We start from the raw sequence: 23,220 nt of genomic DNA on the forward strand, positions 1-23,220 counted from the left end.
TCCCGGATGTGCTGCAATGCTATCTCAGTATGTCTTCTCGTACTCTGGCATAAGGCCCCTGACTTGCTCAATGCTAGCCATCTCGCTAGCTAGATGTCCTGGCATGAAGATCAGCTGCATTCGAGTGAGGTCCAAATGCACGTCTGCCCTTTCGACATTCTTCTCACTTTCTACACGGCACATCCTTGGAAGAACCGCATCTCATTCTCCTTGGCACTTGAGATTGGATTCCCGCTGTGCCTCGTGCAGTGCCCAGTATCCGCTCGGCTGCAGCACCGCAGCTGCTTATCTCGACGCTCGCCCAGATCAAACGCATTGTGATCGGCAAGGATGTTCAAGAGATCCACGGGCTGGCTCTGGATTTTCTTTTGCAGAAATCGTTTCTGGATCCGAACAGTGCATAGGACCGAAACCAGCTCCACGGCTGCTCGACCAAGTCGAGCGAGCTTTAGGTCAAGCGTCTCCAACACAACTGACCGGAAATGTGATCCGTCATTCCAACGGGGTTATGGCAGTGCATGACCAGATCAAACGTGGGCTTCTGCCAAAAACCAGATTGGTTTGCGTGGATCTAGAGTTCCAAGTCCGCAATCTGAAGCCACTGGAGGTCGGGGTTTGCGAGTACACATCTGGGGAGCCAGTGCCCTCATCGACACCCGGAACTCACACGACGTATTCTAGGAGGATTCACAAGCAACTCGAGTTGACGACAGCAAGGACAATGCTCACTGATGTGTTCACGAAATGAGACCAGGAGTCGGACTTGGGAATGTATGTATGGTATAGCTCATAGATACATGTCTTCATTGAACCTTCTATCAGTCAAACTCGTAAGAGTGAGGACGTAGGCAATTATAGTAAAAAAAAAAAAGAAAATTTAAGAAAAAGCATGTCATTCAACGCCTCCAACGCCCGCAATGCCCCCAACGCCATCGGCAAAAGAACCTGGCGACTGCGCTTGATGCGACCAAGGTCTATAACCCTGCCATGCCGAGAGCTTAGGCCAGTTCGATCTGTCTTGAAGAATTAGACGGTCCCACGGCCTTATCCTTGCCCTTGCTCTCCTCCGTTGCTTGCAGATCCATGTCGCGGTACCTGTATTGTAGAGTTAGCAGCGAAGCTCCTTGTTCTCATCAAAGAAATGCACTGTAACTGACAAATTGTTGGACATGAGATAATCTATTACTTCTTGGGGAATACTGAAAATTTGTCAGTATATCAGACTCATCTGTATGCCATGTGGGCATGAGGTGGAGCTCACAGGTAGTCGATGCTCATGTTCCTCTTTAAGAGCAGCCGGACTTTTGTCGAACTGATGTCATTTGTAATAACCTGTGTGGGGACTTTGTTAGCAAGCACTTCCAACGACTAGACTATTACCCCAAGCTCACCTGTCGAATCACGTGGATGTTCTTCTCCCATCTCTTCAGCTGTCCCAGCGCCGTCTCTAGGTCTGTTCCCGTCCGCTCAAGAACAAAGACGCCAAAGTTGCTAAGAATATGGTCGACGTCACGCGCGTCCCAGACCTCAGGGGTCGAGATTGTCTGGATTAGATCGGCGCCTGCGAGGAGCATGATCTTGGCGGGCACACGGGTGCCCTCGGTGGTTTCGATGCCGCCGCGGACGTGGTTGATTTCCCAATCAAAGTGGTCGAGAACGCGCTGAAGGCACTGGTCAGTATGCGCTTTTATTGTAGGTTGTGCTGTCTGGGGGAAAAGGGAAGGGGGGGGGGCTTACGGCAGTAGGCATGTAGAGATTGTTCTCAGCCTCCCATGTGTCGACCATTAGCCACTTGCTGGTGTTCTTGGCGGCAAGCTGGCACATGTTGACTCGGTGGTGCGCCTGAGCCAGACCCTTCTTCTTGTACGCATCGCCAACGGGGGAGAGGTAACCGCCGACAACGTCAAAGCCTGCAGTCGCACAGTCAGCCACACAAACTCAGCTTGCACTTTTGCCGCCCACCACCAACTACAGTAGGAAGGCAGCCAGCCAGCCAGCCAGCCAGCCACTCAAGTCTCCCGCGAGGGTAGGAAGAATCGGAGACACACCTATATTCTTGGCATGGTCAAGGGCCATAGGAAACATGCGCAGATGCAGAAGCGTGACGGGGGAGAAGGAACCGCAAGCGACAATGACGAGCGGAACCTTGCCAGGGGCGCAGGCCTGCTTGAGCCGGTCGGTCGGGAAGACGTAGCCCTCGGGGGTCATGCGACAGACAAAGTCAAAGTCGGAGCTATGGGTAGCGACGGCCATTGTGATGTTTGTTGGGGGAGGGTGAGTTGGTGTTTTGGAGGAAAAGGGCATTTGTTGCGCTGCTTGTCCCGGGTCTTGCGAGGTGTGGCAAGGTGAGGGGGAGGGGAGGGGAGGGGGGGGGCGAGACCCCGAGCTGCGTCGGCGGGGTGGAAGAGGAGATCAAAGCGTCGTGTTGGTGGTCGGTGGATGTTGGAATCTGCGCTGCTGTGGTGGTGTTGATGTTTTGGTGAAGAAGGAGATTGATTGATGGCTGCGGCGTTTAAAGACGGAGGAGGAGAGAGGAGTTGAATGGTCAACCAGACGTCACGTCACGGTGGCGGGGCAGTGCATCTTCAGTGGCAGCAAGGGGCCTGGAGCGAGCTGGTGCTGCCGTCTGGCACGATCTAGCACTGCTTTTAGTGACGAGGCCCGCTGGGTTGAAGCCTCCAGCAATTGACTTCAACTGTCCAGTCTATAACGAAGCACCAGACTTGAGGCATCCCAGCATCCCAGCATCCCACCATCTAAGCATCAGCTGGTCGCGGTGAGTTGGGTGCAATCATCATCATCGCCGTCCCGCTGGTTTGCGTCTCTGGATTCCGTCGCCGTCACCGGCCACTCCAAGTCCAGCTTGTGTATCGATAACCTTTTAACCAATTAGATTATAGGCGCTATGCAGCTAACATCGCATGCAGATGCGCAAATCGCAAATACCTGGCGCACCTGGCCAATTTGTCGAGTTTCCGCGGTTCCTTCATGTTGTTGGCTGCTGCTGCACCTTTTGCACCTGCGTCGAGTTGAACCCAGGCAACAAGATGGAAGCTGACACACATGGACGGCATACTCGTATGTACGGAGTACCGTGAACAATGTCATATGCCTCGCTACTTGCCTGTTAGGCTTCCATGTACAGAATTGAAATCTTTCAAGGGCAACCCACCTTTGGATGGCGCAATCGCCGTGCCATCATCTGCCACCAATTAAAAAGCCTCCGAGATCTCAACTGGAGCCCGACCAAGACAGTCACGCAAGCAGCTGGAGTTGTTTCCAAGAGTTTCTAAACCTCACAGTCCGTCACCCAAGTATGTAACTAGAGGTGCAAGTTTTCAGTCTTGTTCTTCAAAGTACCTCTGACCGTGTGTACATTGTTGCTGAAAACAGAGACACGGGGATCCCGTCAGTAGATCGGGACAATGAAGCCCATTGTTTTAGACGGACAAACGTGCTCCTCTCCTCGTCATCCATATGCGGAGGAGTGAGACTCCGTTTCCAGAGCATCACACTTCTTTTCCCTCAACGGTTGCGAGCGCTTGGACGGATGACTATACGGAAGATGGAATGGCTTTTTTGAAGCCATCGTAGTGTCTCGCCTGGTGTCACACGACGCATGTATTGCCTTGTGAGGCCACGCGCCTCGCGATGCGGCAAGCAAGGGGTGCTGGGGGTTTCTGCTCGCTTGCCAGGTCTCCATGCCGAGCAAAGGGGTGGCAGTAAACGATGTAAATGCAAATGCAAGTTCGAGGACGGTTTCCTTGGAACTCTCCTTCTGTGGCTGGACGGCGCGTCACATCGCATCGCGTCCCGTCCGGGTATACATCACAGGTATGTATCTATGTGGGTGGGCGGCGAGCCAACCCATCACGGAACCACGTTGCCTGGCCTGGTAAATTCGACGCACCTTTTTTGCTGCTGGGAAAAGACGTCAGGTCAGGCATGCAGCAGGTGGTTATGGTGATGGGGTTTCTGACGCTATTTTGCTAGACGGGCTGTGCGCTTCATCGGGGACAGCGAAGGTTGCTTGGCTTGACTTGTCCTGGTGCAGGCTGGGGTATGAGTATGGCGATGGCGAGCACGGAGCAGCTGAACCTTGCGCGTCTAGTTGAGCATGCATCAATACATAGCAGAATCTTGTGGTGGTCAGGCAAGCGAGCTGTGACCATCCTCTGGCTATTTCCTCTTGCACCCTCGGGAGGCTGATGCAGCCCCCCTCGCTGATTTAAATAAGTCAAGAGTCGGCACTTTTAAACTTGGGTACCTTATCCCGGTGTACAACCTCCCATGCCGAGTGGAAGTAAAAAACGAGCCCACGTGCCAAGTAAAATCTTTTGCGGAATGAGTTGAATTCTGGTGCAACACAAGACAAGGGTGATGGAGATGAGGCGCAAACCGAAACGAAACATGGCTCTAGCCGGCTGTGAAACAAACACTTGGAAGGCCTAGGTACACAGCAAGGTAAGCTGCCGTCTGCAATCTTGACCATGTACGGAGTATCGAATTAGCCTCACTCGAGATGGCCGGCATGCAAATAGGATCGATCACGCCTTTTTGCCGTATTTGTTCGATGGAGTGTAGTCGTGATGCCATGGCGTATGACTTTGCCATGATGAGGAATCCAAAAAAAAAAAAAAAAAAAAAAAAAAAAAAAGAAATCTTCCCCGAACCTCCCTGATTGACTCCAGAGGATTCCAACTGCCATGATTTCGATCCCCGTTGGAGATCCTCATTGGAGCAACTTGGAGGCATTCTCACCATTCGACATGTCCACCCAGAAGCGTGGTAGCGAAAAAATTCTTTTCGTGTCCTTGGCGCGTCCCCACGGTGCACGGAGCCAGCAAAGATGGAGATGCGCCCGTGTCAGACTGTCATGTCCGTGAGCCCGTCCGCTATCTCTTCAGAGAATGGCCAGAACCAAATATAAATGTAACTGCACTTGCTGTTGCTGTCTGCCGACTTCCCCCTGGGCCGGGGGAGCATGACCAGATTGAAAAAGGAGGCCGATGGGCAGCGGGCCCCACCCATGTCGATCAAGGAAAAAGTCATGGACGGCGGGCGGTCCGAGATGACAGGGCCTAGGCCTGGGTCTGTTCGCGGCATGGACTCTGGACTCTGGACTCTGGGTTATCAAAATCCCATCCCCATGGCATGTGGTCATGCCGCCGAACAAGCTGCCAAACCATCGATACATGGAACCGAAATAGCTTCAGGGACATGGAATGGAGCATGTAAAATTTTCGCAACAAGGGAAATGCCGCGTTGCTGGGCACTGTGCTTCACCCATTTCGAAGCCAGGCGGCAGTTGCCAAGAACCGGTGGCGCATGCTTGCCAGCTGCCTAAAGGGCACGTATGTTTCTTCTCCTCCATTGGGCTGATGCCTGGCCCCTTGATGCCCCTTGGTGAACTCGCTAAACTTGCTAAACTTGAGCGCTCAACTTGCTGAACTTTGCTCTCATCAACTTCCTCATTCTGGTACGGTACATCTTGTCTGCAAGAAACAACCAAGCAAAGTCTGACAACCCCCTATCCATCAACCCGGCAGTGCCTCGGGTGCCGCCATAGTATTCCTTGCCCCAAGTTCCCGCTTTCCGCCGATACTGACTGATCGTCTACTTTAGCACATCTTGCCGCCTTCTCGATTCCCACAATGCCCCAGCCTGGATTGCGACCCACGTTCCTGCTTGGCCCCCCCCCACCCAGAGCCCCAGACCACGTTCACCAAGGAACGCCATGCTCTGCAGGAGGACCCTCCTTTCGCGCGCGCAGACGCGCAGACGTGCAAATAATTCGCCTAGAAACAGGGAGGACCCGCCAGGATAAAGCATTTCGCCATTGGGCCATTAGCTCGGCCAGGCTCATCGACTAATCAGGTTCGAAAAGGATGACTTGGATTGAGCGGTGGTTGGAGCCCATATGGGGGGGGGGGGGTGGCATGGTGTGGAGGGGCAGCCGAGCATCCGTTGCCACCACACTAGTTATCCACACTAATCATCCGGAAAGAGTTCAGTCGACGCCCCCAAAGCAGCCCGTGAGTCCGACACAGACGCCCTGCTACTGTCATTTCTTTTTCCTGGTACCTCGTTTGCACGTCTTATAATCCCGTCGTCGGCGACTTATCCCCGACCTGTGACTCCTGGTCTTCATTCGCCTGCGTAAGCAGAGTCGCCAATGTACGCGTCGGCAGGCTTGGACAGAACCAGCGACTTTGACTTGCAAGCTGGAATTCTTATCGATCAAGACGACATGTCTGCTTGAGTTGGCCTGCTCCCCGACCAAACCCTCTCCTAGCCCGGGGTCATATTTCGAGACCACAAACCTGAACCCCAGCCCTTTCCGAAAACGCTCGACTAACAAAACCGATCGACTTCGTATGATGGCATTTTGCGTTGTCAAATCTGACGTTGGCCTTGGTTTGTAGCGTGACCATTTGGCCCAGCAGGAGTCCAGCATTTTTGTTCACGACTCAATTCGTCATCCGCCTAGCATTTCGTCTCCCTCGATCCACTTGGTATTGCTAGCCATGACCTCAACTGAACTACCGCCTGTCAATTTCGGAGGCGGTCTCCGGCTTTCTATATTTTCTCCTAGGGTTGTCAAACACCTTGAAGAAATCGAGACCAAGATTGAGCCCACAATCACTATTCAAGAGGATGATACTGATGCTTGTCATGACGAGGAAGAGCATCCTCTAGAGTTGGACGCGCCAAAGGCGGCGAACATACCGATTCACCCCGCACCCTCTCTCCAGGAAGCACATTTGGAATCTCTGGATGATGCAACTTCTCATCACGAGGAGGAGCACCCTGCAGAAATCAACGCGCCGACGCCGCCTCCAGCGCTAGAGAACATACCGATTCACCCCATACCATCCCTCCAGGAAGCATTCTCGGAATCTCTCGATGAAGCAACAAATGGCTCTACAGCAGATAAGCCGAAACTCAGAGAATTGGATGCACATGGCCGCCGCCAAGCACTCATAGCGCAGGAACGAGATGAAGTACCTCTCGACTTCAAATGGCGATTTCGAGATGGACAAAAGCAACATGAACTTGCGAAACTGATAGCGCAGATCTCCTTTGGCGTGTATCTTTTGTTTCAAGACATGGCCAATAGCAACGCCCAAGTCGTAACTATTCTCCAAGGACACATCGACGAAGTGGACGAATTCCTTGAGGTTGTCCTCGAGGACCTGGCTGAAGCCACGAAGGATCTGAACTCGCGGATCGAACATCTCAAGCTCCCGCTCGCAAATGTACAGGTCTTTGAACAGCTCCTGGAAGACAGGAACTTTCGTCTCGAAATTCTTCAGGGCAACGAGAAGATTGACCATGTCCTGTCCAGGACGAACGCGGCCTTGAACCAATGGGATCGAGATATTGACGCCGGGATACAGTCTACCGCAGCCTTTGTCAGCTGGCTCAAGGATGAGGAGGACGCTGAATGGAGGGAGGAACGTCCCGGTGTGGCTGATGTTCTCGACGCAATGAAGGGCAACGCGGAGGGCTGGCTCAATGCTTTCGATGACATGAGCGATCGTGTGCAGGAAGCTAGTAACTTGATCATGCGCCTCTCGACAATCATTGGTGAAATGGAGAAGAAGGCCGGGGAGGTTAGTCGGAGGACCTGGGTGAGTAAAGTTGCACAATGTGGCGTGAGTCCCTACAGAACAAGTTGGCTGGCGAGACGCTAACCTACGCATCACAGGCAAACATTCCACCTTTTACGTTACCGTCCTCGGTCTACCAAGATGCAAGTAGCTCGCACCCTGTGTCAATCAAATCCGGGACGTCATCGGCACAATCGACTTGTCGATCGTCACACTGGCCGCATGCCAGCATCCGCAGTGCTGGAGTCTCAGCGACGACCGAAAGCATCGCCGATATAAACATAGAAGAAGACTTTCCGCTTCCCGGGGGGCTCCCTTTGCTACCACCCTCTCGTTCCCTTTCACGATGCGGCCCAGATGGGCACCCTAGCCCTCAGAAACCTGCCACACGAGCTCATTCGAGATTAACATCAAGGTCCAAGCGAGGGCTTAAAGATCAGGACCTGGAGCCGCAAAGCTCTTTACCGAGAGAGGAGCCGTTGTATGTGCTTCAGCCACACACATACACTCCACAATCGTCAGAATCAAACCCTTCCCCTAAACTGAAACAGACCGCCACGTTCCATGAGCCAAATAATTTCTCCACCGAGCGAAAGAAGACACTCGGAATCCGCAGCCTGGAACTGCAAACGACAAATGCATACAGTCCAAAGAGTGCTTCTTCAAAATCTGTACCCCCCGATGCCATCCGAGCTCCTCCTCGCCCTTTCGTGGAGGAACCATCGCGGAGCCGGTCGCCCAAGGCAGCATCGCCTCGAACGAATCGGTCAAACCCGTTCGATTCTGCCCCTAGCTCGGACGGCGAATCTTTCATGCAGTCTGGCTTGTCCCACGTCGACTCGGAGATGGGCGCGTCCACATCTAGGCGACCGCATTTAACGCACTCATCTCGATCAGATCACCCGCAACTTTACCATCCTGTGCGCGCTTCACCGCATTCACCGCTTCAGCAACGCCTTGATACTGCCGTTGCGGCTCGTCCTCATTCTGACATGGGTTTGCGTCACCAACCATCTGCCATCGGGGGAATGAGCACGTTAGGTATTGTGGCCAATGCTGTTCATAACGGTGACGCCCGAAGCCAGGTGTCTGAAACCCGCATAGCCGGTAACAGGACTCTGAAAAAGAAGAAGAGTGCTTTTGGTTGGTTTAAAAAGGCCTTTAGCCTGGACGAAGAGGAAAGGGCCGCTTTTGAGGCTCGTAAGGCCATGCAGCATGAGGGTGTCTACTACGACCCCAATAGCCCCAAGTTCTTGGATGGGCGACGGATACGTTGAGACGATGAAACCCGAATAGGTATTAATGCTGTGAATACGCCTTGCCCGGCTCTGGCGGATGTCCCACATATATATATATATATATATATATATATATATGTGTGTGTGTATACATAGGTATGTATGTTTACAAAACGATACCTACTCATTCGTCCAAAAAACTTGGATACCCCAGCGACCCCTGTTCTTGGCATATAAATCATGTCATCTCGCGACAGATATGACCATGGCGTTATTTCACGGTTTACTCATATTTTAATTCCTGATTTCTTCTGCCGGCTAGGCAGCAAATTCGTTGGCTATTTTAAGTTTATAATTGTTGTTACTACTCTCAATCGCCACGTCATTTCTTTAAAATATCTTCGCGGCAACGTCTCAGGGGTACAAAATATTCAAGTCATGTATGAGTAGTCATGGTAACGACACGGCTTGTCAATGCCGGTGCGCTTAGATATCTACCAGAACAGTCACAGTCGCTTCATTCCATCTAGTTCTTTTTGTCATATTATTGTAGACGGCGTGGACACGCGCGGCTCTCCAGAAACATAAGTTACTTATCTTGTGCTCGTGGGCCTTTGCTGGTCAGCACCGAGGACCTACTCACCCGTTCCATAGCTCTTGACCCGACTAAAGAAAAACGCCTTGTCGTGCTTCAGCGTGAACTCGGCCCAGTCGTCGGTCAGCTTGTTATAGCTGAAATGGCTTCTCCAAACAAGCTTGTTGTTCCTGGCAGCTTTTCCTGCCGTGCGCAGCGACAGGTCCATCCTAAACATGTACTTGGGGTCATGAGATTCCGTCTCGACAGTCACATCCCCGTCTTGGAGCTGTCGATGGTCTGGCCCGTCGTCACGCTTCCAGTCCATGTGGATGGAGAATAGCCGCCAACGGGCTTTAAACGCCCTCTGGACGACCGCCGACGGCAAGTTTGCGTGTGGGTTGTCGCGATGCAAGTCGAGCATGTCGCGTGTGAGATGGTGCACCACAGCACTTGGCTCAGCGGTGGTCAAGAGACTGATTGCTGTCCCGTCGCGGAAGAAACGCAGATACCGATAGTAGGTGACGATGTGGATGGGGCTACCACCCCACGTCGCCTGGTTCGTTGACGCCTGTCCTGTGCGGACGTAATTCACCGTGCTGATGTAGCACCCGTTGAACCGTATCCGGGGTCGTGTTCGGAACATTTGCTTCCAGTCTGGATAGGGGTCCGGCACGAGCGATTTGCTCGTGAGGATGTTTTGAGCAAGTCGTCGCTCGGCGACTTGTCCTACGCTGAGGAGAGTGCCGTCTTGCCATTGCGCATCCTCCCTCATGATGTCTACCCATTCTACGGTTTTATTCCAGTGGAAGTGCATGGCCGTGAAGCCGAATTTGGTGGAGAGGGAAACCTGGCGCCATGTGCGTTGCTCCGTGGCGACCAGGTACGCAAAGGGCTTGCAAACGACCGACAAGCGGGCAAAGTCGCCGACATCGTGGTACGCCACGTCCTGCATGATGTGGATGAGTATCTCCCTCGGGAGGGTGGAGATCGGGCATGGTGGGGGAGGAGCGCCATCTACTTCCGAGGGCGGTGCCTCGATTTGGAGGTTGGAAAAGCTGGCAATTAGGTCGTCCGTGGGAAGAGGCAGAGCGACGGGCACGTCATGGTCTATTGATGGAGCCTGTCTCGCGTCTGGCGGTTGCGAGGCCGCTTGAGGGGCGGCAAGCTTGGGCGCGGACGGGAAGTACTTTTCGCGATACCTGCGATCAACCCGGTTGTCTAGCTGCAAGAATGGTCAGCATCGGGTGAGACGCCCAGCCAGTCGGTCGGGCTTCCAGGAGCGACGTACTCGATAAGCCCTTCTGTAGAGCTTCAGACTCTCGCCCATGTTTCCCTCTGCCTCCTTTTCCATGGCTTCTTCAAAGTGATCCAGCGCGGAGACGGAGTCCTTTCCAGAGGAGAGCCTCACTGACCCATCGTCCGCGTTGCCCGACGGCGCACCGGGATCTTGGACAGAATTCAGGTCGGGGAGGACGTGGTCTTGCTTATCGATTACCGGGGCAGGACGTGAAGGTCGGGCCCTGGGGGCAGCGAGTGCTGGAGGCGAAGTCGGCGGGGGTTCTGGGCCATCAGACGGTCGGCGTTGGGGTTGCCGTGAGCTCACGTCCCCCTTTTTGATGCGGACTTCTGAAAGCCATTGTTGCCTGAAGAACTCGAGCTCCGAGTCGAGCACGCTGCTCGAGTCCATGGGTTGGTGTGTCGTCAACTTGGTCTGGGTCAAGGCGATGGGAGGAGAGAGGGGCCCGTTTCGAAGGTCAGCTACGGAGATTGACGGATCGGTAAACGTAGGATGCCGGTGGGCTGGAGATGGTGAAGGACGTCAACTTGGACTTTGCTTCGATGACGAACTGGTGGCGGTTGGCACCTGATTGGACGGGGAGGCGGGGGACGGCGCCGTTGAGCGTTATCGATAAATGGATGATGGATGCGGTCATAGATGCCCTGTTGGCCAATCAGACGTGACGCTTGTCATCGGTAAGCCGCGGGCGTCACGCCTGAGCCGACCCATTTAATTTCCTCCGGCTACGGGGGAAAGTGGGTGGGGGACGCGCCTTGGAGACTTCCGGGGGGAAAAGGGCAACTGAAAATCGCATCTGCTGGCTCAAGCCAACCTCGACGCTTTTTGAATTTCAAATGACCGCAATTCTTCCCTTCGCCCCCCTCAATTCCCCCCTTCCCCTCTTCTCTCGTATTCCGCAGTTCAGCCCAGAAGAGCGATTGAATTCCCCCACCAACAGATTGCGCTTGTTGCGAGGAACCGGCTCTGCTACCCTCGGCTGAGCCTGCTTCCTTTGCAAAAGGCGGCCTGGTTCCTTGCCTGCGGTAGCCCCGACACACGTCATAGCAATGACGACTTTGGACTCCCGTGGCCAAAGCCATGGCGGGTTATTTGACACAGAAGAGACGCGAGAAGCCACGCGAGGCACGGCCACGGGACGACCAGGCGACAACCCAGTGCCCGACATTACAGCACCCCAGAAGATGATTTCGGCCATGTCGGGAAGCCTGGTTACGTCGTTGCTTGGTGAGCTCGATTGGCTCTTTCCATCTTGCCTTCTCGCCCGGTGGTTCATGTGCTAACTGCGTTTGCCTGCATCAAAGTCACGCCGCTCGATGTTGTTCGGGTCCGCCTGCAGTCACAGATGACGCCGACACCCTCGGTGGACTTTTCAAGACTTGCTCTACGAACCAACAGTCTCACCCCGGCACAAACCGCCGAGCTCGGGGTCACGGCATGCTGTCGCGAGGTCTTTTTCCAAGGCAACACGGCAGAATTCTGCCTTGCCGTTCCTCGAAGCGAGGCTTTTGTCCAACCGGCGCCTTCGTCGGCTTCGTCTGCGTCTGCGGGGGCCAACTGCGCAGTCAACGAGGTGCAGAAAAAGACATTCCACTCGACTTTTGACGGGCTGCGCAAAATTGCTCGCCACGAAGGATTCACCACGCTCTGGCGGGGTCTTTCACCCACCCTGCTCATGACGATCCCCGCCAACATCATCTACTTTACCGGCTACGACTGGCTGCGCTACAGCCCGACGAGCCCAATGTCCAGGCTTTCCAGCGATCACGCACCTCTGGTTGCGGGATCCAGCGCCCGCATCCTTGCCGCCACGGCCGTCGGTCCCATTGAGCTGGTTCGAACACGAATGCAGGCCGCCAACAGCACGTCCGGGTCGAATCATTTGGCCGAGACGTTCAAGGGCGTCCGCGAAATGGTGGCGACGCACGGCTACCGGTCGCTATGGAGAGGGCTGACGCTGACGCTGTGGCGCGATGTTCCCTTTTCCGGCCTGTACTGGTGGGGTTACGAAACGATTCGATCCGGCGTGACAGACATGCGCGAGAAGCGCCGCGGACGGACTTTTGCTCGCCCCGGGCCGCTGCAAGATGCTCGCCGACGAGGCCGGAGCGAGGAGAAGCACATGGAGACCTTTGTCGACTCCTTCGCCGCGGGAGCCCTCTCCGGGACCCTTGCGTCCGTAGTAACCACGCCGTTTGACGTGGGCAAAACGCGGACGCAGGTCTATCGAGATGGTCCGGCCGGTGCTGTGGGCAGGCCTCGCGTCCCCGAGGAGATGAACATGGTGCGCCTGCTGCTGCACATTTTCAAGCATGAGGGCGTCGGTGGCCTGTGGAAGGGCTGGATACCGCGCACCCTAAAGGTTGCACCAGCATGCGCCATCATGATTAGCAGCTACGAAGTCGGGAAACGCGCGTTTCACGGGGTAAATGAGCGATCCCTACGCCTCGGGAACAGCTCGTTCAGGGGCTAGCATAGAAGGAAAGAAGAGAAAGGGAACGGAAAGGAAAAGCAAGGGTCATCCAATGGATTGGGTGAATTTGGTCTCTTTTGGGGCGTTGGATGGCATGCAAAGCGGCTTGTCTGAACATTGATTGTTCTGTGTACTTTTCTTATCTGCGACAATGGTGCCTATGGACCATGGAGCATTGGGGCAAAGGCGTCCAAGAGGGAAGAAGACGTTTGTTATGTATAACATGAGCAAGTTTTTAGAGACGTCACGGTAGAGCGAACAATCGCCAATTTTATGTAATTGCATCGTCCAACGAGGGGGTTGCATCTTCCAGTCGTCTTGAGACTCGTGTGAGTTGTCAAAGCCAAGCGGCAGTATCAACGGTCAAATCACCATCAGTCTACCGAAATATACAAATGTGGACAGGGCACGGTGTAGCTAGACTAACGGTGTAGCTAGACTACCTGTTTACTCGCGCAACCGCGTGGAAACCCTCCAACCCCCCACCCCAAGAAGGGTGACCAGTCCTGGTCCACCGCATCACAGCTTCGGTTTGACAAGCTCGCCCCTTTCGTTCTCGTACGTGGCGAGCTGGTTCCTCTTGCTGTCTCCACCGTGGCTCACCTGACCAGGTGCATCGAAGACGCTGGCATCGCGCTTGGGTTGTCTTGCCTCCACGTCGACGTAGTCTCGTTCCCCTTCGCCGAGGTACAGCTGTCTTGGTCTCCAGATCTTGACGCCGGACGGGGTGAGCATCTGCTGTCGCCAGTGAGCGAGCCAGCCGACGCATCGGGGAACAGCGAACAGGACGGGGTAAAAGCTATGACGGCAGGGTTGGTGGCACTGGTTAGCAAAGAACTTCCCTCCCCCCCAGACTGCTTTGAGAGGACGACAAACGGCAGGATTACGTACTCTAGCGGGAACCCCATGGCTTGATAGATCAAACCCGAGTAGAAGTCGACGTTGGGATACAGGTTCCGGGAGCGCATAAAGTCGCTCTCTCCAGCATACTTTGCCAGCGCCAGCGCCGTGTCGAGGAGCTTGTTCCGGCCCGTGACCCGGAACACCTCATCGGCAAGCTGCCGAATGGCCTTGGAGCGCGGATCGACGTTCTTGTAGACGCGGTGCCCGAAGCCGACCAGGACGCGCTCCCGCCTCTCGACCATTTGCATAAAGGCGGGCACGTTCTCGGGGGACCCAATCTCCATGAGCATGCGGATGGCGCTCTCGGAGGCGCCGCCGTGAGAAGGGCCGTACAGCGCGGCGCAGCCGGCGGCCACGGCGCTGTACGGATCCACCAGCGAGCTGCCGACCTGGAGGACGGTCGCGGTGGAGCAGTTGACCTCGTGGTCGGCGTGGATGATGAACAGGGCGTCGAGGGCCCTCTCGAGAGCGGGATGCGGCTGGTACTGGCGCCCGGAGAGGTTGTCCAGCAGGTACAGGAAGTTGGCCGTGTAGGAGAGCCCCTGGGCGGGCCGGTTGAACGGCCGGCCCTGGCGCATGCGGTACGACGCGGCGGCCAGGGTGGGCGCCTTGCCGAGGATGCGCAGGATCTGCTTGTCGAGGACCTGCAGCGCGGCGGGGTCGCCCGAGGCCGCGCCGGTGTAGAGCTTCTGGCCCTGCAGCGAAGGGTTGGCCTCGGGGGCGAAGGCGCCGAGGGTGGCAAACGCAGACGTCATCATGGACATGGGGTGCGAGTCGTAGCGGAACGACTTGAACATGCCCTCGATGTCGCTGTGGATGTAGGTGTGGCTCATGATCTCGTCCTGCCAGCGGCGGTACTGCGGCGCCGTGGGCAGGTCGCCGTAGATGAGGAGGAAGGCCGTCTCGAGGAAGCTGCTCCTGCGGACGAGCTGCTCGATCGGGTAGCCGCGGTAGCGCAGGATGCCGTCCTGGCCGTTGATGTAGGTGATTTTGCTGGGCACGACGGCCGTGTTCATGTACGCCGGGTCAAAGACCCGCAGGCCCTGGCTGGTCTCGTCCTCGGGGCGGTCATTGCGGGAGGCGGGGGCCTTGATCTTCTTGATGTCGGTGGCCAGGACCGAGTTGTGTGTGATGGGGAGCTCGTAGGTCCGGCCGGTGCGGTTGTCGACGACGGTGAGCGACTGCTGCGTTGCGGCCGTTTTGGTCATTTTTTCCCGACTGGGGGGGGGGGGTTGGGGGGGCGGCTTTTTCTGTACCGGAAAAGCTGGCGGCGAGCGAGGGGGGAAGGGGGTAAGTGCCGGGGGCTGGTGGGAGCGGAGCCAACGAGAGTGATGTTGTCGAGTGGTCAAGCCATTGATGTCGTCAAGTATGTGAAGCCAATCTCGTCGTGCACACTCTGTCATGTACGGAGTACCTTGCCGTGCTTTGTCATCGAAGCCGAGGCATCCATCTTGGCGTCGGCATCCCCTTGGCCTGGATCGGATCGGATCGGATCGGATGGGATTGGCGGATATTAGTGGCTGACATGTGCGCACCTGGCCTAACCACCGTGCACCTGGCCAAGTTTTTGCGCCAGCTGGATGGAGTTTGATGTCAGATGGACCGGACCACCTGTCACCAACTCCTAGAATTGACCCAATTCACTTCTCAGGCATCAAATTATCAAACTGCACCATGGCGGCAAAACTCTAGCACTTTGCTCCCGACTCCAAGCCATGGTCATGGTCATGGTCCACGGCCCACGTCACGTTTGGCAGGGCCAGGTCTCAGACCACCGTCTGTCTGTCTATTCTTCAACACCTGGCACACAGTCATGCCGCAGCGACGATGCCAAGACGCAGAGGCAAACCTGCCACAACCCGCCGTGCCAGAGCGTCCGCTCAAGACTGTCCGCTTGTCCTTTGTCCTCCCGCCAGTGGCCACGGAGCCTACGTTCGCGTTAGAGCCAGCGCCTCAGCAGCCAGTCTCCCAGTAGCCAGTCTCCCAGTACATAGAAACTCTCCGTCGTTCTGAGACAGAACCAGCCAGCAAAGCCCGCCATCTCTTTTACACTGCAACCCACACAGAGCGTCAGATTCAAGCGCATGCGATGTCAGGCGAGATGTAAGGAATCCCACACTTACGGGATGCAGTTGTTGACATTTGCCCGCAACGGTACGGTCTTCCCGTGAGGACAAAGGCAGCTGAACAATACACCTATCGTCCTTCATGAAGCACGTCTGTTTGCGGCAATCAGCGATTGTTAGAGATTGCATCCCTTTTTTTCTAACCCCCTTGGAGAGGCTCGCACTCGACCTGTGTACGGGTGGCCCGGATTTCAACCTACTCCTTCGAAGAGAATATCTTTATTGCTGGTTCTCAAGGGGCGGGGGCCATACAACTCAAGGCCGGCCAGGACACCAGTGCCGCTCGAGACAAGAACTGCCAAGTGGATTTTCATTTTTAAGCGCTGGGTACGTTGGGAAGAAAGACAGACCGCTCTCTGGGCGGAGGAGAAGTCGTTGTGAGCAGGTTGCGTCCTACTTCTAGCTGCATCTCTCTTTCTCTCCCTTCCTCTCTCTTTGGTTTTTCTTTTACAACGTGACGAGCAGGTACCCATGCTTAATTCGCCAGGTCATAAATAGAAACGGTTGAATGTTGTTTGGGTAGAATAAGGGTTCTGTGGGGTTGGTTTCGCACACGAGCCCGCATCGGCCTTGAGCGCGGTGAACAGAATTTCTGGGATCGCCTTGTGCTAATGCCACGAAATTAGATTTCTTCTCATCAGGAATGAAGCACCAGTTCCCGGGAGATTGCACCTACGCAACGCGCATTGAATTGGCAGGTCCATGTGCCTGCCGGGGGGGGGCAAAAGAGGTCGCGTCGCTGCTGTTGTACCCTACCCTACCCCCGAGGTTTTAATCCCATCCTCGGGATATAGATTTGTACTGCAGCAGTACGGATACCCTTTATTTTTTTTTTCTGTCTGTCTGACGGGGCGCGCTGGGCCCTACTCTCATGTCCAGGTAGGTGGTATCCCTGGCACGTTACTCGGCGCGCAAACCGCTAGACATGGTCGATGATTTCCGACGGGCAGACCTGCATCGCAAGAGACCGCCACCTCACCCACTGGTCCGCCAGGAGCGGATGGGCATCCGGCTTCATCTGCCGCAGCTGCTGGGTGTCGTACATCCACGGCTTGCCGGCCGCGGTGAAATGCAGAACGGCAGTCTGGTTGTACAGGTCTTGCAGGTCCTGGTCCGACGCGCGACCCTGCGGACGAGGAGAGGACGCGTTCATCCACGCGGGCACATTCCAGTCCTCCCAGTGGCTGTTGAGCGTGGCAAACCTCGCGCTCAGCCGAGGCTCGCGCCGGCCAAACAGGTCGTTTACGAGGTCCATGTCGTACTTGTCCGAGGCGATGCCGGTGGCCGCCGCCGCGACCTGCTCCCACAGCGAGGGGCCGGGCCGGATCAGCATGCAGGTGCTGGTGAGGTTCAGGTCCTGGAGCCAGTAGGCGGGCGGCGCCATAAAGTCGGTCAGGGGCAGGTCGAAGACGCGGTCCACGTCCCGGAGGATCAGCTGGTCGGCGTCGAGGACGAGCAGCCTCTGGATCGAGGCGTCGTGCTGGTGCAGCTTGAAGGCGGCCAGCTTGAGCAGGCACCCCTCGTAGTAGGGGGCGCTCTGCGCGTGCAGCGGCAAGGGCGTCTCCTTGATGACGGTGGCGTTGCCGGCCTGCAGCGCCCGCTGCATGGCCGGCGACAGGTGGTCGGTGGTGAAGATGAAGACGGGGTACTTTGTGCGGATGACGTGCTGCAGGATGTGCGCGTTGACCAGGGCGGAGCAGGCGTAGTGGTCGCTGTTGGCGTAGAAGACGTAGGCGTTGGCCGTGGTCGGGGGCCCTCGCGACGCCCAGACGCGGTAGATGAGGCAGCCGATGAGGAGGGCGGCCATGGCGACGACGACAAGGTGCCTGGCCCTGCTCGGCCGAGGTTGCAGGTATCGGTAACGGATGCCCATGACGGGAAGAAGCCGGCTCATGGAAATCGCGGCGCCGGGAGTCGAGGAGGAGGAGGACGACGACGACGACGACGACGACGCAGAAGTAGAAGAAGAAGAAGAAAAAGAAGAAGGGAATCAGCTACTTGAACCGAGGTTGTTTTCAGAACCCATCACGGCTGGAAACGCCACGCTGGATACGGCATGCTGGAATGGAAAAAGCCAAACAATCAAACTTTAAACGTGGCATGTTGCTCCCGCGAGCAAGCGTCGGCGCCATAACCTTTATTTACGCCACCAAGGGCATCCAGAAACCTTGAGGGTCCCGTTTACGGACGGCAATCTACCTGGATCGGCTAACCATACCACCCTGGCGGCTCCAATCCCCCGTGCAAGTGGAGGCAGCACGGGGGCCCTTTGGTCGTTTGATAACTTTGATTTTCCCCCGACAAAACACACCCCGGATGACCATCAAGACGCACCGCCTCGCGGACCACGCCGGCCAGCCCCGAGGGGATTACAGTACAGCTGTCGTCGTCATTGGCGTCTCGGTCCCGGGGCAAGGTTAAGGCGAAAGCCGCCACTGTGGGCACCCGGCACCGGGAACCCTGGTCGTGTGAGCAGGACACGAAACTGGAATGGGCCATGGCGCGCCTTGGCCCTGTTTTCATTTCATCCGTCCTTGCACCATTCCTGTCGGCTAGGCTGGCAGGATCCCTAGTGCCGGTCCTGCTAGTGCGAAAGAACCGACGTGAACTTATCTTTATATCGACGGCCCGTGATGCGCACCACCCAGGGAGCCTGTCTGGTGGGGAAAGCCCAGGTGTTCCGACTCTACTCTAGAGGCCAAGCCAGCCTGGCTAACGATAATGGAATGAATCTGCATCCCCAGCAAGAGGGCTCGGGCTAGGCTACACTTGTTTGCTGTGGGATACCCAGAGAAAGCTCCCGAGGCTGTGGGTGGCTTCGCCCCTGGGAACCTTGCAAACCGCTCCGTTTATTCCGCCGACGTGTTGACGTCGAGTTGCCACGCAGCAGCGCACTCGGGGGTATGCGCAAGAAGAAAACCGTGGGTATTTCATACATGTACAATGAATGCACCTCGCTCGCACAGCCGTGACAAGCACCGCGCCCGGGTTGCCAAGTCACGGATATTCATGGCAAGACGCCTTCCTCACGACACGACACGTCTCTGTGTAGCCTTGCCGCCCTCAGCGTCTCGTCCCTCGACGTGCGCAGAAACGGAATCAGCTGCGTGCCCCCGGTCCCCGTCAGGCCCGGGCCCTTGCGCGGAGACAAGCTCAGGCTCGCCAGGTTGCGCCGCGACACGTAGCCGGCCCCGGCCCCGGCCCCGTCCCCGTCCCCGTCTCCGTCAGCGACCCGCCGCTGATGCTGCCTCGACGGCACGACAATGTATCTCGTCACAATGGCAATGTGCTTGTCGCGGAAGCCGGCCAGCGCGTCCGCGGCGGCGGCGTACGCCTCGCGCAGGGCGCGCTGCTCCTCGGCGGCGGGCTCCTGCAGCGCCAGCTCCCGAATGCTGCCCATGCGGGCCACCCGCTCCAGGAACCGGCGGTGCGGCCCCGGCATGTACGCGCGCACCTCGGCGTGGAAGCTGGGCTGCCCGCCGTGGTCCACGCCCAAGACCAGGTCGAAGAACTGGATCAGGGAGCTCTGCCCGTTGCTGCCGCCGCGGTACGTCCGCCACTCGCCCTTGCCGTGGCCCTGGTCGTAAAAGACGCCGCGCGGCAGGCCCGCCGCCTCCATGTTCATGCTGCCGGCGAGGAAGGGCCGGATGCGGTGGTAAAACACCGAGGGGTCGCACCTCTCGTGCATGCGGTCCAGCAAGGCCCCCACGCCGCGGATGCAGCGCCGCAGCTCGCCCAGCGCAGAGGTCACGACGCCGTAGTCGCGCGCCTCGACGGCTTCGAGGGCCGTCATCATCCTGCGCATGATGCCCATGGCCTGGGCCTCCATGGCGACGCTGATGAGCAGGAACCACGACTCGGACTCGGTGCCCGTGAAGGACACGGCCAGGGAGAGCTCGTCCAGGCTGGCAAAGTCGGTGCCGGAGCAGACAAAGTTCCACAGGTTGGCGCCGGCGTACGTCAGGACGGGCGGCACTTCCAGGTGGCTCGATACGCGGAGCAGGGGGACTGTGATTTGCGGCGGCAGCACCTTTTTGTCCCGGGTCAGAAGAGGGGGACGGCAGACCTAAGAAACAAAAAGAAAAAGAAGAAGAAAAACATGCCGGTGGGGGTTGGTTTGAACCCACGGCAGAGCAGCTCACTTGTTCGGGTTCTTCACCCCCCCAGATGTACGCGTGGGCCATAAAGGCCAGGATAACGTAGGCTCTCCTCCATTCTGCTTCAGACTGCAGCCGGTAGGTCGACAGGACGGCAAGCTGGCGGACAGACTCTCGGATGCGGTTGCCGTCAACGAGGGCGGGCAGGTGCTGGGCGATGAGCTCCCAGGGCTGGTAATACGGGTCTGACAGCGACCTTGGCGGACTGGTCGCCGGCAAGAAGGCGTTTTGCGTGACCGCGTACTTGGCCAAGTCGATGGACGGATGGTCGGACGACACCACGTGTGGCGACATTGTGCGAGGACGATGACGATGACGAGGACGAGGACGAGGACGACGGCGACGGGGCTCGGGAGGGGCTTTTGAGGGCGTGGGGAGCGAGCGAGAGTATTATACGCAACGACATGCTTCCGTGGCGTTCTGTCAGGTCTCACTCGGCTCGTCATGCTTTTCATCAGCATCAGCATCAGCATCAGCCGCAGAGCGTGATGCCGCCTTCCGTCGCACAGCATTCCGTTCCGAGACTTTGTGGCTTCGCGCTGCGTGACGCGCATCCGCCCAATCGGGTCGGTCAGCGCATTCCTGGGCTTGTCCAAATAGGCAGTTTGGCAAGGGAAAAGGGCCGGGCTTGGCTGGCCGGGATTGGCTGGGTCGCCGAAGCGCAGCGCAGCAGCGCCAGCCACCGCCGGCTTGCAGCGGTCCTCGGGCTCGGGTTCGGGTTCGGATGACGGATGACGGATGACGGATGACGTATGCTCGGATGCTCGGATGCTCGGATACGGCCGGCCCCGCACCATCCGAGCAAGGGCAGGTTGGTCCCTGCGTTGGTGCGCGACGGCGCCGGTCGACCGCCTCGGCGCCTCGAGACAACCCATAAAGTGCGCAAAGCCGTGTCCGCTTGCCGTCGTGTCCAGAACAGAGCAGTCTTGACTTTGCCCCTGCTTGCCATTCAATGCAACGCACCGCAACGCAACGGGGCCTTGCTCACATCGCACCCTGCCAATCGATCCCATCCACGCGCGTTCGTCGCCGTCCCTCCATCCCCCCCGTCGCACTGTTCGCAGAGAAAGAACTCTGCCCAAAGACTTCCTCTCCGCCATGCAGATCCAGTTCCAGGCGTTTGTCGACCGGCTGCGCAGCGGCGCCAGCCCCGAGTTCCCCGCGGATGCCGCCGCCCTGGCCTTTGCGCAGGAGCTGGATTCCCAAGACGCGCTGAGGCACCTGAGGGACGAGTTTGTTCTTCCCTCGAGAGACTCGCTGAGGAAAAAGGCCCTGGATGGCCGTGTTCCAGGTAAGGTCGCGCAGCCGCAGCCGACCGACCCTGCTTCCTTCCGCCGCCCCTGCCTTTTATATCTCTTCCCTCTTTTTTTTTTTAAAAGACTGACTCGTCCGAACAGGCCAGGCCACGCTCGACGACGGCGCCAGTGGCACGGCAAGCCACCAGCAGCAGCAGCAGCAGCCGTCGGCAGCAGCAGCATCGGCCCCGTGCCTCTACTTCGCGGGCAACTCGCTGGGCGCCCAGCCCCGGGCCGTCCGCGACTACGTCAACGCCCAGCTCGAGACGTGGGCGTCCATCGGCGTCAACGGCCACTTCACCAGCTGGCCAAACTCGCCGCTGACCCAGTGGCAGGACATGGCCGAGCAGTGCGCCCGGCAGTCGTGCGACCTGCTCGGCGCCTCCGCCCACGAGATTGTCATCATGAACTCCCTCACCGTCAACCTGCACCTCATGATGGCCAGCTTCTACCGGCCCGCCGGCCGCCGCCACAAGGTCATCCTCGAGTGGAAGCCCTTCCCCAGCGACCACTACGCCATCGAGAGCCACGTTGCCTGGCACGGGCTGGATCCCGCCCGCAGCATGGTCAAGCTGGAGCCCGACGCCGGCGGCCTCATCCCCACCGACAGCATCCTCCGCTCCATTGACGAGCACGCCGACGAGACGGCCCTGCTGCTGCTGCCCGGCATCCAGTACTACTCGGGCCAGCTGTTCGACATGGCCCGCATCACCGCCCACGCCCGCCGCCGCGGCATCACCGTCGGCTGGGACCTCGCCCACGCCGCCGGCAACGTCGAGCTCCGCCTGCACGACTGGGACGTCGACTTTGCCTGCTGGTGCACCTACAAGTACATCAACGCCGGGCCCGGCGCCATCGCCGGCGCCTTCGTCCACGAGCGCCACGGCTCCGTCGCCTGGCCCCGCGGGCCGTCGGGCGCGCCGTCCTACCACCCCCGCCTGGCCGGCTGGTACGGCGGCGACAAGCGCGTCCGCTTCAACATGGACAACGACTTCGTGCCCACCCCCGGCGCCGCCGGCTACCAGCTCTCGAACCCGTCCGCCATGGACCTCGCAGCCCTGTCCGGCGCCCTCTCCGTCTTCAACAAGACGTCGATGCGGAGCCTGCGCTCCAAGGCCCTCGTCCTCACCGCCTACGCCGAGTTCCTGCTCGACCGGATGCTCGACGAGACCCGGGGAGACGCCACGCCGCTCTTCACCATCATCACGCCCAGGGATCCCCTGCAGCGCGGCACGCAGCTGAGCGTCCTGCTGCGCGACGGGCTGCTGGACAGCGTCTCGCACGCCCTCGAGGAAAACGGCGCCATCTGCGACAAGCGCAAGCCCAACGTCATCCGCGTGGCCCCTGTTCCCTTGTACACGCGCTTCGAGGACGTGTGGGAGTACATGCAGATTCTGAGACGAGCCTTGGGACTGAAAACGACCTAGACTTGATAGAGCCTATAGCTGGGGGATGAAACAGTGCTGCGCCGTTTACCTGACTGCTGCTTCTTCGCTTTCGTGATGCTTCGCTTTCGTGATGCTTCGCTTTCGTGCTGCTTA

The 23,220-nt window shown here is 57.7% G+C and overlaps 8 protein-coding genes across 8 annotated transcripts; 3 read left to right on the plus strand and 5 right to left on the minus strand.

Annotated features, from left to right (window-relative positions):
- Positions 1 to 998: 998 nt before the first annotated feature.
- UV8b_01149 (uncharacterized protein) lies at positions 999 to 2,253 on the minus strand (the record flags this gene model as incomplete). Its single annotated transcript, XM_043138647.1, has 6 exons — positions 999 to 1,095; positions 1,158 to 1,199; positions 1,262 to 1,332; positions 1,392 to 1,661; positions 1,738 to 1,910; positions 2,049 to 2,253. 6 exons carry the CDS (start codon positions 2,251 to 2,253, stop codon positions 999 to 1,001), a joined length of 858 nt encoding a protein of 285 aa, XP_042994581.1.
- A 4,274-nt stretch (positions 2,254 to 6,527) lies between these two features.
- On the plus strand, positions 6,528 to 8,890 carry UV8b_01150 (uncharacterized protein; the record flags this gene model as incomplete). Its single annotated transcript, XM_043138648.1, has 2 exons — positions 6,528 to 7,634; positions 7,712 to 8,890. 2 exons carry the CDS (start codon positions 6,528 to 6,530, stop codon positions 8,888 to 8,890), a joined length of 2,286 nt encoding a protein of 761 aa, XP_042994582.1.
- Positions 8,891 to 9,486: 596 nt separating this feature from the next.
- Positions 9,487 to 11,115, minus strand: UV8b_01151 (uncharacterized protein; the record flags this gene model as incomplete). Its single annotated transcript, XM_043138649.1, has 2 exons — positions 9,487 to 10,650; positions 10,717 to 11,115. The coding sequence occupies 2 exons, from the start codon at positions 11,113 to 11,115 to the stop codon at positions 9,487 to 9,489; spliced, it is 1,563 nt and encodes a 520-aa protein (XP_042994583.1).
- A 659-nt stretch (positions 11,116 to 11,774) lies between these two features.
- Positions 11,775 to 13,198, plus strand: UV8b_01152 (uncharacterized protein; the record flags this gene model as incomplete). The annotated part of the gene is made up of 2 exons (XM_043138650.1): positions 11,775 to 11,952; positions 12,030 to 13,198. The coding sequence occupies 2 exons, from the start codon at positions 11,775 to 11,777 to the stop codon at positions 13,196 to 13,198; spliced, it is 1,347 nt and encodes a 448-aa protein (XP_042994584.1).
- Positions 13,199 to 13,717: 519 nt separating this feature from the next.
- On the minus strand, positions 13,718 to 15,309 carry UV8b_01153 (uncharacterized protein; the record flags this gene model as incomplete). Its single annotated transcript, XM_043138651.1, has 2 exons — positions 13,718 to 13,997; positions 14,090 to 15,309. The coding sequence occupies 2 exons, from the start codon at positions 15,307 to 15,309 to the stop codon at positions 13,718 to 13,720; spliced, it is 1,500 nt and encodes a 499-aa protein (XP_042994585.1).
- A 1,406-nt stretch (positions 15,310 to 16,715) lies between these two features.
- UV8b_01154 (uncharacterized protein) lies at positions 16,716 to 18,100 on the minus strand (the record flags this gene model as incomplete). The annotated part of the gene is made up of 3 exons (XM_043138652.1): positions 16,716 to 16,835; positions 16,904 to 16,984; positions 17,153 to 18,100. The coding sequence occupies 3 exons, from the start codon at positions 18,098 to 18,100 to the stop codon at positions 16,716 to 16,718; spliced, it is 1,149 nt and encodes a 382-aa protein (XP_042994586.1).
- A 1,134-nt stretch (positions 18,101 to 19,234) lies between these two features.
- Positions 19,235 to 20,678, minus strand: UV8b_01155 (uncharacterized protein; the record flags this gene model as incomplete). The annotated part of the gene is made up of 2 exons (XM_043138653.1): positions 19,235 to 20,257; positions 20,370 to 20,678. The coding sequence occupies 2 exons, from the start codon at positions 20,676 to 20,678 to the stop codon at positions 19,235 to 19,237; spliced, it is 1,332 nt and encodes a 443-aa protein (XP_042994587.1).
- Positions 20,679 to 21,482: 804 nt separating this feature from the next.
- UV8b_01156 (uncharacterized protein) lies at positions 21,483 to 23,106 on the plus strand (the record flags this gene model as incomplete). The annotated part of the gene is made up of 2 exons (XM_043138654.1): positions 21,483 to 21,675; positions 21,782 to 23,106. 2 exons carry the CDS (start codon positions 21,483 to 21,485, stop codon positions 23,104 to 23,106), a joined length of 1,518 nt encoding a protein of 505 aa, XP_042994588.1.
- Positions 23,107 to 23,220: the final 114 nt, after the last annotated feature.

The sequence above is a fragment of the Ustilaginoidea virens genome, chromosome 1, assembly GCF_000687475.1.
Source record: "Ustilaginoidea virens chromosome 1, complete sequence".
NCBI classification, from domain to species: domain Eukaryota; kingdom Fungi; phylum Ascomycota; class Sordariomycetes; order Hypocreales; family Clavicipitaceae; genus Ustilaginoidea; species Ustilaginoidea virens.